Raw genomic sequence first — 14,287 nt, forward strand, 5'->3', positions numbered from 1 at the left:
CAATGGGTCAGTGACTGACCGTGACGTCTCGTTCCCAGGAGAGGATCCCGTCCTTTGGAGAGTGAAACAGGGGCGCGTGCCGAGCAGAGACACACTTGTGTGGCAGCCAAACGGTAGCGAAGTTACGCTAAATTACAGCATGCATGCCGTCTGCTGAGTGATCGCTGATGTCAAAATACGCAGCTGTGAGAGATCCATCTGTCACCAACTCCCATGATCGTGAATGACTGGATGCAAAGTCATGATGGCACTTGTGTGTGTGTGGTTAGTGTAAGCCATTACATAGCACAGTGGCCAAGCATGGCTGATTACATCAAATAAATCAAGCATGACTGATGCAAGATATAAACACGACCAATGGACCAACGGAGAGCGGGGTCTTTGGCTCATGTTAGCACCACCAATGCGAGGCAGACTAAATCAGAGAGGAAAAGAACGAGAGAGGGGTAGTGAGGAAGAAAAGAGGTAGAGAAGAGATGGATGGATTCCTGTCTTCCTTGGCAGATAGAGAGCTGCCAGATGGCGACTGAGAGAGAGGTGAGCCAGTGTTGGGATGGGTGAGGGAACAGGAGGCCCAGCGGCATGCTGGGATTGCCAGTAGGATCACACCAGCTGAGTGCAAGGACGACTTCAATCTACAATCCAATCAATCTAGATAACCTTTCCACCTCTAGCTATGACTGGCACACCAAAAACACACACAAATCTAGTAGCACAATATCTGACATCCTTTCATTCATCTCGATACCAAGGTACTAAGGGGAAGCCGTGTGAACGTGGAGATGTTTTGAGGCCATTTATCTGTGCGCTGCTAGTGAGTTCTGCTCTGTTCTAGAGAGTTCTGTTTTAACTGCCGCCCCATTAGCATACTTTAAACAGGACTGCAGGAAAAATAATGCACTAGTGAGCGTGGATGTCCTGGGGGGAAATTGGAAGGGGGGTGGGGGTGCAGTTCTGTGAGACCACCCATGGAGTTACTCCCCCACCCATCCTAAATCACCACATACAACCCCCCTACAATCCATTTCCAAAGCCACTGTCCCTCTCCCCTGAATTAACTAATCGGCCACCTGCTGAATAGATAAGTAAAGGAAGCTATGGCAAACAACCAGCACACAGTGGTGAAAATCCAACAGAGAAACAGACGGGTGAAAACTTTATATAACATTGTTTTTCAGTGGATGTTTTTTTGGCACTGTGGTACAACCATCCAACCAATCTACTGTACCATCTCGAAAACACCACTAAACGGCTTTTGACAGACTTTTAAATTGCACTATTGCAACATTTCCTCTCATCAAAAAACTTTTTTTTTTGCAAAACGCTGTAACACTAACGAGTAAAAGCAATCACCCCGTCCAAACACACACAAACAACCATTGAAAGAAGCAAACAGCGAGCAAGGAGTTGTTTCATGTCTCTGGCCTAGTTGTTCTCATGGCTGCTCTTCACAGTGACTCAGCCTTGTTTTTCTTTAGCCAGCGAGCGAGCGAGGGAGCGAGTGAGAGAGGAGCTAAGCTCAGGGCTAGAGAGCAGCGCTGCTGACTGGGGCGTATGCACTGGCTGGGTCCTGGCCAGGCTGACTGGGGCCTGGCTAATGAGTGGTGCTGGCCTCTGGTAATACGGATGGACGGCTGTTTGCGCAATGAGACTCTTATCAGGATGTTACTGTGGCAGAGGGGAACAGGACAGAGGATGCAGGCAATTTGCCTGTTCTTAGGGGGCTTTTGGAGACGGAGGGAGAGGAAGATTTTATTTTGAAATGGACGCATGGAGGAGAGACCCAGTTTGTGAAAGAGGACTGTAAAAATGGCTAAAAGGACTAAGGCAAATGCATGTTAATGGGACAGGATGGCTGTTAAAATAAAACAAACAAATGAAGCTCTTATAAAGTCTGGACCACCCAGTTTACCTACGTTTAGTGACATTCTAGTCTAACACTGCTATGAGTAGAGTTAACGTTGAGGTAATGTAATGAAGAAATGTTAATGTCTCTACAATCAGTTAATACAAGGACCACACTCAAACAGACAAAGATATCAAAAATCTAACAAATCAAATAGACATATAGTACATATGTTGATTCAAACTCATGGTCTTGCAATACTGCAAAAACCTTCAGACTGATGATTTCTGTCAAGCAGTCAATCTTTCCCTTTTTAAACCATCTCAGACCAGCCCAAAACCTCTTGGAGACATTCTGGGCCACACGTCCTGGATACATGTATCCCACTATAAACCACTGTTGCTAAGCGAGGGGAAAAGCTGACTTGGTGTGTGTAATGAGGTCAGGTCCCTTAAATACATGTTATTCCATGGAGTGGGAAGGTAGACATTTTGAGACATGCCTTTGTGAGACTCCAAACACAACAGAGACTTCTAAACTGTTTAGGCTTTTGGAGTTGTGTATAGACTGAAATCATAGGGTAGCAGCAGGTTAATATGGGATTTCCAAATCATGATGATCTCCCTTCTAGGGAAGGTCATTCCATATCAGTTCCAACAGTCTTGACAGCATGGTTTCAGATCTCAGCTGGTCATCCAAAAAAACCCAAAAGTATCTGGATTTGTTTCAATGGTGGGTAGGGCAGTAATTCTAATGTGACATCTACACATGATACTATCCCAGTGGACATATTTTCAGTAAAAAATATGGTTTTGTTGAGAGGAGTGGAACATTTTAAGAAGTGGTACGCATGAAATACTTGCATTTGGTGCAATTTTCCAGGGTGTGTCTATCCATAATTGAAAATGTATATTCTCAGCATTGAAATAAGATTTCAGGCTGACATTTTTATATGACAGTCATAAGACATGGGGGACTGTTTGGACCAAAAGTACCATGAGTTAGTGAGGGCTTTGATTTATGACCCTCTCACCCCGTGACTGATGGTAAACCTCTTCAGCAGATATCTCTAGTCTAAGCAGACGTCTAATGAGGTCAGAGGTCAAATGACCCTCCAGGTGTCATGACACAGGAAGTCACATCCGGGCAAGAGGGACATCCTTTCCTCTGAGTCTAAGAACAGGCTCTTCCTTTTATTTGAATTCTGCTTTTCTTGAAGAGGGGGCTTCTCTGAAGAACTAGCATTATGACCGTGTGCAAGCATACTGTATGCCAAGCATACAAGTGGGAGCCAAGCATACAAGTGGGATGTACTCTCTAAGACAAGTGGGATGCACTCTTAGATAAAAAAAAGTACACTCTTTCAATGGAAAAAAATGTATGTTGACAAAATGCTTGAAGATCGGTTTCCCCTAAATGTCCACAAGATGAATAGAATAATTTTTCATTCATTTCCATTGTATCCTTGGATTGATCAAGAACATATAACACAAAACTGGAAAACCCTTGAAAACCCTTGAATGACATGAGATGAGACAGTTTAGCTTAGAACTGCTAGTCCAGGAGGAAGCCTGTGAGGTTTTGTGGTGTGGGAGACTGACAGAGTAAAAGTATGGTGATGATGACTCAATCATATGGCACACAGACTGTAGAGGTGTGAGGGCAGGCTGAGATGGGCTCTAACACCTGGAGCAAAACATCTGGACTACAGCATGTTGGGTTTCCATGACAACACCTCAGAGTGTTTGGAGATCACAAAAAGTAGGACACAGGAGGAGAATATAAAACAACAACAAAAACAACAACAACAAACAACGCTAAGCATTAAAACACAAAAACTCATAAAACTGTACACCACCATCACTGGCCCATTAATCAGAAACATGCAATAATATATTACAGCAATTACAATGTCATCTATTTAATAGTGGGCTATTCTACTGAGTTAACATTTTATTGTAATGTTCTTTAAAAGGGATGTGTGGAGATTATGAGGGCCAGCACAGCAACCTAGCCATGTTTATTTGTTTACATATTTCCCTGGCATCCCTGAAGGGCTTGTGATGATTAACACGCGACTGTTCTGAGTCAAAGCTGATTGGTGCGTCTACAGCAGCCTGAGCCTGTACAGTCCAATACAGACAAAACAAGGCTTAGCTAAACACAGGCAACATACATTTACAATGAGCTTGCAATGGCAGCAATTATCACCAGTACAGTAACAACCCATTCATAAGCAAAAAGCCCAGTGTTAGACTGCCTTTCTGTAATGCCATGAAGTACAACGATGCCCACAGAGCGGCATTATCACTGACCTCTGCCTGTAACAGTCTGGCCATTAAATTCATCCTTTTGTGCACGTACAAGACAATGATTGCAGTAAGCATGTGAATGTGTGTGTGTGTGTGTGTGTGTGTGTGTGTTTCAGAAAGCCCTCTTGAAATCCTCTTAGCGGAAGCCAAGGGCCCAGGCATCCCGCGATCTGCTTGACTGTAAAAGTGTGCCCTGTTCAAGAGGACAAGAACTGGGTTGCGTTCTGCATCTGCGCTTCAGCACAATCTTCCCCCAGAAGCCAGAGTGCCTCGACCGGGCCCCGTGTGTCATGACATTTTAAACTAAAGAGCTTCTTGCTGCGGTGGCACAGGCAGGCAGAGCGCAGCACACGCACCCCTCCAGACAAACTCTGCCCCCATCCCCTCCCCTATCTGTAATGTAGCCCCATGTTACATAACCAAGCCAAGCGTTTCTGGAGGGGGGGGGGGGGGGGTTGAGGATACAAGGGCTTCTATTGCGCCCGAAATGAATAATAAACACACTGGAATGCAAACACACACAAGAGTGCATGGGAATTCAAAAAACGTAAACACTCACCAAAAATGTACACACACACACACAAACACACACACCATAAATGCAGACTCCGATAGGACTTAATTATACAAACAGGATCATTTTCTTATAGGTGATTATAGGTAGTCTGTGATGGCATTATAGGTAGTCTGGTGATAGCCCACAAGAATGGGGTTCTCACAATAGCCCACAATGTGACCAATGAAAGGAAATGAGGGGTAGGCCATTTATCTCCCACTAGCATCACTTTGAACTAGCTCAGTGAGTTAAGCAGCGTCACTAAAAGGTCCTGGCACAGGCATGGTACATTACTCTCATATCTACTGTCTCCATCGGGCAACTTCTGGCTCTGCAGATTGCCTGCCTGTATGGAAAAAGACATGACATCAGTTCTCCCTTTCAGCCACACCTTTAGACGCTACCTACCTGCTACGGGGTTTGTTGGTGTGTATGCAAATGTGAGTACTATGATACCAGGTGAGATATCCAGTGCTGCCCTGGCACTGTCGGCTGAGGTGAGGTCAGTGTCCTTATGACCTTGCCACTGAGCGCGTACTGTATGCGTGAGTGTGTGGACAAGGCACGTGTATCATACTTTTCCCAACGGAGCGTTGCCCAGTTCAAAAGGCATAAGTACGAAAGCAAAACAGATGCCGAAGAACATTCCGGAGACTGGCCTAATCCCTTTCTGCTGACTCCGCTCAGGGGTTTAGAGGGCAAGCTCTCACCAGGGGATCCTCCCCCTCCCTGGGCCCTGTGCTGAGTGAGGTAGGGCCACAGCACCATGTACGTACCACAGGGACTCTCTCTACTGAACTCGTTCATGTACCCACTCACTCACCAACAGAAGAATGCAGTGTGTTCAGAATGAATTGGCTTTGTTTGGGGGTAGATCAAACACAGAACATTTTAATATGCCGAGTGCTCCAGCAGAGCTGTGTCAGCAGAAAACCCTGTGCTCTGGCAGTAATCGTAACATCAATTAGGACCTTGGCAATAAACCGTGGATGCTTGAAATGATGAAATGTCACAATGATAGGAATAGAAAATGTCCCTTCCAATCCACCAAATCCCCCAAGTGTTTAAGACAAATGCTTTCAAGAATGTTGCTTGTTGATTCAGCTGCTATTCAATATTCACTCCTCCATGTGTTGCTCTATTCTTTTCATTTCACTGTGAATAAAACATGGCCCACTGTATACAAATGGAGCTGTGGCTAGGGCTAAAGCTCTGCGCATGCTTCAGGGTGAATTATTGATGCATGGCTGAGAGCACTAAGGGACCTAAAAATGAGGGAAGAGAAGACAACAGAGAAGAGGAGGAGGAGGAGGAGGAGGAAGAGGAGGAGGAGGAGAAAAGGGGTTCTAAGGTTGCCAGTGACCCAGGTGCTCCTGTACGCCCGTCATGGGCGAACAAAAGGGCTAAAGGGTTAGGGTTACAGTGGCGGAATGTTAGTGGGCACAGTACGGCCTTGGGGGATCAGATGGCACTGCATAATTCACAGGATATGGCAGGATACTGTTTCCTGTCAGCGATAGCCACAACCAATAGGGCAGACCTCAGGGAGCCGGCACGTTTCTGGCCGAGAGACATAGAGAAAGAGAGAGCGCAAGAGAGAGAGAGAGAGAGAGAGAGAGAGAGAGAGAGAGAGAGAGAGAGAGAGAGAGAGAGAGATGAAAAGTCCAGACAGAGCATGAGAGGAAGAGACAGCATTTGTCTAACTCTTTAGCCATGCAGATGACAGGCCAGTTGGCTTTCTGTTATTATTGGCTGCCAATAACCGCATCTGCACAGTGTAAAGCAACCATCTGAGTACATAGCTGTGAGAACTCAGACTGGGAATATCAGGGGAAGCTCAATAGACTTCTTTCTGGCTAACCCTACTCCCATAAGTATTATAGGTGACCCTCTCTTTATTGGAGCACAGCTGTTTTTGCATGGCTCATCTTAAACTCATTTTAAAAGTAAACAAAACACAGGCCTAACTGTAAATCGGCTTAAGCATGGAAATGGGTAGATTACTGACACACAACAAGAGCTGTAAACAAATGCAAAAGAGCTTGTAATCTCTTCCTGAAATGACTTGAGAGTATCAAGATACACAGAGAAGTCTCTCAAATCTGACACTGAGTATTTATGACAACGCTGGTTTCACGAAATATGCTGAATAAAACTTGACAAAGCCACAGACTGTTCTCCTCACGGCACCATCATATTTATCTCACATTCTCTGACAAGTTCTTGTAGGCCTCTGAAGCCAAACATATCTGAAGAGTCAAGCGCTCACTTTACGCCTGAAGGGCATTCTGTCGACTCTTGGCATTTGAACACATCAGCTTCACCTGTTGTTTCATGCCAAGACCAAAACACAGTTAAATGCTATGGTGACAGACAGTTTTTCCTTTTAAAACCACAAGGTGTTGAGCTTAGGTCAAGCAACAGTGACTATAAAGACAAACTTGGCAACAAAGTCAGCATCCTCATTGAGAAGGGGAAGAGGCCAATCCTCCCATCTCTCATCAACTCATCTTTCCACAAGAGATTCCTGAATACTACTTGAATCCAGATAGCTGTCGTCATGCTCTGCTTCATGTTTCTCATGAGGATGCAGTAGACACATTACTGTCAAACACTAATTAGGCACATCAATAAAAACTAATGTTTCAAGAAAGGGGCCATGGTTCTTCCTACAGTACCATCCTGAAAGTTCACAACATTGAGAAAAGGCAACCAAACAAGACAGGTGAAGGAATCCTTCAACATATCAGACTGATTGACTGACTTTAATTGATACGCTAGGAGGAAACATGCAGAAGCCAGTAGACAAAGGAAGGTTCTCCGCGCTTCTGCCATTTAGCGACAATCCGATGCAACCAGGCCAGGACAGATACTTTAAAGAGAAGGAGAGGGATGCCAGTGCAGCTCAGATGTCTTCTTAATTTTCTTTATTATTTACTTAAAAGGTGCAAAACATCATTAACTTTGACTAACGTTTCGATGTATAGTCACATCGTCATCAGAGTCCTTGTATTCGTGCATAAGCCTAGCCTGGGTTTTCCCATGCTGCCTTGCGCGCAATTTTATTCACGCTGCTAGGCAGCCTGGATTCCATGGACTTCGTTTTCACCTCAACGAAGAAGATGAGGTCTGACGTTAGCCAGGCTAGCATAAGCCAGCTTCGTATACACATACAGGAGAGCTCTTTACCCAGAGCATGGTGCTGTACTCACCTATGCTGGTGGGGAAGATGTCCTCATTGTTGATCTGCACCTCAATCCAGTCCATGAGCAGGTTCATGTAGGTAGGGGCGGGCAGTGGCGTGGGGCGCTTGTACTTGTGATCGTCCTGCCAGCGGTACTCGTAGCGGGGCCCGCCCGACATGACCGGGCAGCTCTTCTCCGTGCAGAACTCGCAGACGGTGCCGTAGATGAGGTTGATGCGGTTGAAGAAGTCCACCACATGCACGGCCACCCAGTCGTTCAGGTCCTCGCCGTGCGGCAGCTGGACGGCGGCGCGCAGGTCCACGCCCGAGTTGAGCGAGGCCTGCGCCCGCTTGTGCAGTTCGAAGCGCTGCGTGCCCGGCTCGAACTTACGCTTGGGCCTGAAGGTCTTGTCCTTGTTGAAGACCTGCTTGAGCGCGATGGACATGGCGGCGGGCAGGTCGAGGTCGGCGGTCAGCGCAGGAGAGGAGCAGAGCGGCGAGGGCAGGAGGAGCAGGCAGGGGGGGGGGCGTAATGGGAACGACGGGGGTTTCTCGGCCGGTCTCGGAGGAGAAGAGCGCCCCTCGGTGGAGACGCTGGCGCCAATAGTACTGCTGGGCTGGGCTCGGACGGCCAAACTGCGTGATCGTCCGAAGGCGGGGGAGGAGGAGGTTTTCTCGTCAGCGCCTGGAGGTCAGCATGAGGGCATGTTCTGCAGGAGGAGTGGTAGAAACGGGGACATGTGAGAAACAGAGCACAGCAGCGTGGAGACATGCCTTTACAGGAGACCTCTTCATATCTGTCAGACTGGGCAGGGCAGGATTACAGGAACTAATGTGTGATGAGAGAGGCTAGAAATGAAGGGACTTTTCAGCGAAACAAGAAACAAAAACAAAAACCTGAAACAGCTGGGCTAGAAAATACCCTATCAGTTTAAGGTGAGGAGGTTTTATAGTCTTTAGACAATGAGACAAGTTCATGAACGGCCATATTCAAACATGGACACACACACACACACACACACACACATACACATTCGCATGCTGTGCTGAGGCATTCTCAATTTCCAACTGGAACGGTTCACCTGGTGCTGAATGGCAGGACATCACAGAGAGCAAGAAGAATGGGTTTCAATCTCCCAGGCAACAGTATACAGAGGTGTGTGCGTACAGAGGCATAGGTGTTTTGTGCATTTTTTCATCCCATTGTGTGTCTTAAGTGTGTGAGTGTGTATTAATAAGTGTGTGTGTGTGTGTGTGTGTGTGTGTCTGTAGGGTATGTATTTAAAAATCCTTGCCAAGTTATACAGCAGCACTGTACGGACGTGCACTATGCAGCGTTAGGCTTTCAACTGATGGGTATCAGCGAGTGTGGGATCCTGTTGCCACATGCCTGAGCCGCAGCACAATGGATAACTCTGTGGTGATGTCAGGCTATACAGAAGCAAGCACTCTCTCCAGCCATCTGTCAGCCTCCCATTCACGCTCACACACGTTTTATACCACAACATACACACATCAATTAGAACCCCCCCCCCCCTCACACTCACTTCTCAAGTAACATGGCTTGCTAATGAAGTAACTCCCTCCCAACACACTACACTACTAGGATGTGCAATCGGTGTGACCTGTGAACAAAAACCCTGTTATGTAAATCCAAACATGCTCTGGGTTTTACAGTTTTACAGAGGACAGCGGATGCTCTGAGCGAACACCTCCCGAGGGTGAGCAGAGGCACACGCACTTCAGTCCCGGGAGGCACCAGATGTTCCCATGGCGATTAGGGTAATTACAGTACCTCTGCCTGTGGTCCCGCCCTCCCCCCGCCTCCATCGCTCTGTCTAGACCCCCATGACAAAATGAGAGAGTGGAGAAAGCAACCCCGCACAAAGCTTTCACTTAAGTAACAGGATCACCAATACCTGCTCTTTAAATCAATTTAGTAAATTACCTTGTCTTTCAAAACAGCTGCTTTTAAAGGATGTCTTGGGATTTGACGTTGCAGTTTTTTGTGATGTCAATTCTACTTTGTTTTGCCAAAAAGCTTGTGTTGAAATATTTGCCATGTCTGTTTTTGCTTAATCTGATTGAGTGGAATTTTTCGGATCCTTTGTCACACTCTAAAATGTACAATACTTTGTTCAAATACTCGTATTTCGTGTTCACAACACATGACATTTGAGACAACCACATTGCTTTCCCGTAAGGAGGCACATTTTGCAATTAAGAAATGATACATGCTGAGCAAAGAAAGTAAAACCAAAAGCACCCAGAGATTAAATTCTTGAGGACTCGCCAGGTATTACCCCAGAAGACCTCAGAGCAGGAGTAATTCCCCTGAGTAGTCAGCTTGACAGCTTTTGTGTTGCTTCCCTTCTTGGTTGCTGTTGGTGCGTGACAAAATCAACAGGCCTTTTTACTCAGGTTAAAATGCGTCTGGGAAATTCTGGGGAGACAACTTCCTCCTTGGCAAGTACCTGATTTCCCCCTTTCAGCGGAGGATCATGCCAGGCTAAACATATCGGAAGGCCGCCGGCAAGATCCTCGCCCTCTTTGTTCGAAAAGAGCCCTAATCGCTTTTTAATAAAGAGGCCCCTAGCTCCTCTCCACGTTGTGACTTGGGAGAGCTGAAGCGCTACAGCTCGGTTTTCCCAGGCTCCGCCGAGCCGTGGAGTGGCTCAGATTCACAAGAGCCATGGGGTGATATTTACATTCAGCGCCATACACACACGCGCGCGCGCGCACACACACACACACACACACACACACACACACACACACACACACACACACACACACACACACACACACACACACACACACACACACACACACACAAAGACGGTGAGCACAAGACAAATGACAGGAAACCACCGGCCCTATGGCAACTTCACGTATCCTCTTGTGTCTTCTGACAATTTAACAACCTGGGGGCTAGAGATTTATACTCCCCTGCAAGGCAAGCCCCTCCACGTAGCCCCCCGGGCTTTGTCCTGCGGCAGGAACCGTGTCTGGTGCTCAGGGGGAATTGAAAGAGAGGCGGACGTGTCATGAAACACAGGTATCTCTAGCTGGAGTTCCCCACTGGTCTTGTGTAAAGGGTCCCATGTCTGCACTCTCAATCCTCAATGTGGCCGTTCAACAATAACACAATTCTGCGTAGCTTATCTAACTTGACAAAGACCTGATCGGTGGGTACTATGAACAAAGTTGGCACTTTGCAAAAACTCTACCCCCACAGCACAATCATGTGCAAGAGGTTTTAGATTAATTCCAAAGCTGGAAGCTGAGAAGGTCCTCTGTTGCCAGGGTCGACCTTACCCAGGCCAAGGAGAAAGGAGCACTATACCAACATGTAAACAACTGTGGCATTTCACATCCCAAAGGTCAGAATGAACATACAGTAACAGCCACATTTCATCAAGCATAGCACACATGCACAGATAACCTCTCATGACTCTGACCATGAAAAATAACTACAGGCGCAAACACTATAGGCCTGGTGTGTTTGATCTGCACTAATTTTGGCAAATGAATGACTTCTAACTCTACTTGACCACCCTATAAACCCTTTTCTTTGATGGCGCACCTGATATCAGAGCAATCCACTAAGTTATTGGAAAGCTCCCTAACTCTACCATCTAATAATCCTTGAGTAACAAGAAAATATTTTCCCCTAAGCTGTCCTCATATCAGTGTGATTAGTCTAGAACTTGGTCTGACCCTGCTGTCATCACAGAACACTTTTACACTAACACTAATAAGCAGGTTCACTGTTGAAGGTGTGTAATTTGAGCTTGGGTTGTTACCTAGAGCTTCAATGACAGATTTGACAAAGAATGGCTGGTTTGTTGTGACAGGAGGGACTCCTGCTGACATCACCACTCCATTGTAGAGGGAGGTCTGTGCAGATGACGTTACTCCGGGATGATGGTATCACTGACAGATGGTCAGAGGGTCATTCAGGTTGAGTGAATGAACGTGTGCTAATACGTATGAACAATCGCTACAAAAAAGGCAGCAATGTGGACTAACAGGTCGTTCATGTCCTGCAACTGATAAGACCTGATTGAAGCAAGTGATAGGAAGGAGTCTTAGTAGTAGGGGAGGTGTAGCCTGTTTTACGAGCTGAAATTACGTACACCTTTTAGTTCATCATTTGCACAAAAATGCCAATGATTACTGACACAATATACCTGTGAAGAATGCTCTTAAAATTGTCTCCTTAATTCCAAATGGAGATACCGTTGACCGAGTTGATTCAGCGTAGTTAAGAGCAGGTAAAAACTTGAGGCTAGCCGGCTAAAGAATAGTTCTTCACGCGCAGCACCGTCATACAGTGTTCCTTGTAACAAGGTAACAAAGAAGCACGAGATCTAGAACACTGATGGCTAGATATAGGTGACAGAATATACATTCTTGTCTGGGGTCAGATTGGAGGGGGGCAGATAGTGATATGGCCTTCCTGGGCGGGGTGAGCAATTAGTTAGGTACACCATTTGGCATTCTGTCTGCTTACAATCAACATTCTGTTCTCAGTCATTTCTGTGGCTGAGACAAAAAGATAGTAACAATAAAACAACCAATATTCAACACCTGACATGTAACTAACTTGCCTACTTACATAAGGTATAGACTTGACATTGACCCGACATGTTAATGACAATGTCATCCTAAAACAGAAGGATGTGTCTGAACTATTAATTTGTCTAGATACTAGCAACTAGGCCATCTGCAATATAAGGACAGGTATTCAGTGACTTCTTCACCGACCTGTTACAGGGAGTTATGCTTTCACCGCAAAACAAGGGAAAATGCTCCTTTTTTAAACGTCTCTCACGCTGCAGGAAGTGGCAGTGCTAGAGTGGCTCCATGAAACATTTATAACCTCCGTTGAGAAGCATTTTCACATCCATGGACCACGTGTGCATTACAGATGCATCCCATGCGTAAAGTGCACATGTTGAAACTGAATGGAAGACATGGACTCGGGCATCAAATATGTAAAGTATGCATGCTACACACACCCAAAGCCATGTTGTTTACATTCCTACCAAAGCCTTTGATGATTTGGGATTGGCCAAAAGCCTTTGTTTGATTGATGCTATGTCAACAATGACTTTGATTGGTTAAGGTTTTATATGGGAAAGGAAATTGTATGTGATTGGCCTTCAGCTCGTTGACCACACAGGTGTGGACTTACATCGGGGCCACTGATGCCAAAGGGCTGCTGTGTGTGGAAAAACGTTAATAATTAGCCAACACGTTTAAGCCTTTGGCTCTGACTCAGGTCTGTCAAAGGCGACCAACATCAATGAGTGTTTGTCCAGTGGTGATTTAGACAGGAAGGCCATGTTTGGTTTAATCTACTCCCTGTGCACTGATAAAGAACAGTCATGGCCTTCAGCTTATTAGTACAGTATAATAAACAGAGCAAAATGCCCTCAGTAGCTGACAACAACAAAACCACTGCAGCATGAGTAGTTTAATTAAGAGGATAAACATTTAAATGGATTGATTTAACAGTAAAAGATATGGGATGAGTTTGCAAACTCACCAAACGTAAACCCATTTAGTGGCCAGTAATTGTCAACACGAGAAGACTCAGTAGAACGTAAGTAAGGAGCGACAATGCCATGGCAATATCCAGCATTATTGTGCAATATCCGATAAGCAAGCACATGCATTTTTTTAAATAATATTTATTTAGTAATCACTGTGTTTTCCTGTCTCAGCTGAGCCCAGTCGAGCAGAGTAATCAGTTTAATTAAGGGTGGGCCAGCGCAGTTCAGACGAGTTCAAACAGCTTGCAATACACACACAGCCAGCCACGGAAGCCTTGCCTTAATCAAGGAGCCCAATGAACAAGTCAATAATCACTGATTTATGTCAATGGTAATTATACTGCATTCTGCTGGATGCAATATTCCACCCATCTCACCTCACATGGCAATGAACACATTCAGGACAGCTACTGGACAGCATCCAAAGACTCATTGGTAACACTTTATTATAACTACACACAATTCATCATCTGTTAATTCATCATTTGTAAACTATTAGTTTGAATGAATGCAAATGTAACCTTTATAACTCATTTGTAAATGTGTTGCAAGGCATAGCAAGTCCTCACTTTAGATGAGCTCACAAAATATCAACTAACCACTTGTAACTCCTGAGTTAATCATAAATTATAGTATTAAGAAGTGGTTTATAAAACGCATCCACATCCTAACTAATCATATGTATGTAACAGCTGTTAAATAATGGAAATATTACATCATTAACAATTTAGGCTATTATTGTGTCATTTATTAAGTATTAAAAATGATTTAAACATATTTTAGATATAGGGTTATTTACTATGAACAAACCACTTATAACTGTGTACA

General features: G+C 45.3%; 1 protein-coding gene across 1 annotated transcript in view; it reads right to left on the minus strand.

The window, feature by feature from the left end:
- Nucleotides 1-14,287, minus strand: part of LOC121680184 (MOB kinase activator 3B) — a 33,239-nt gene that overhangs the window by 12,333 nt on the left and 6,619 nt on the right. The window contains exon 2 of the mRNA XM_042059402.1: nucleotides 7,927-8,608. Within this exon, the coding sequence (XP_041915336.1) occupies nucleotides 7,927-8,344 (418 nt within the window). The 5' untranslated portion in view covers nucleotides 8,345-8,608. The remainder of the gene's footprint in view (nucleotides 1-7,926; nucleotides 8,609-14,287) is intronic.

The sequence above is a fragment of the Alosa sapidissima genome, chromosome 13, assembly GCF_018492685.1.
Source record: "Alosa sapidissima isolate fAloSap1 chromosome 13, fAloSap1.pri, whole genome shotgun sequence".
In the NCBI taxonomy this organism is placed as follows: domain Eukaryota; kingdom Metazoa; phylum Chordata; class Actinopteri; order Clupeiformes; family Clupeidae; genus Alosa; species Alosa sapidissima.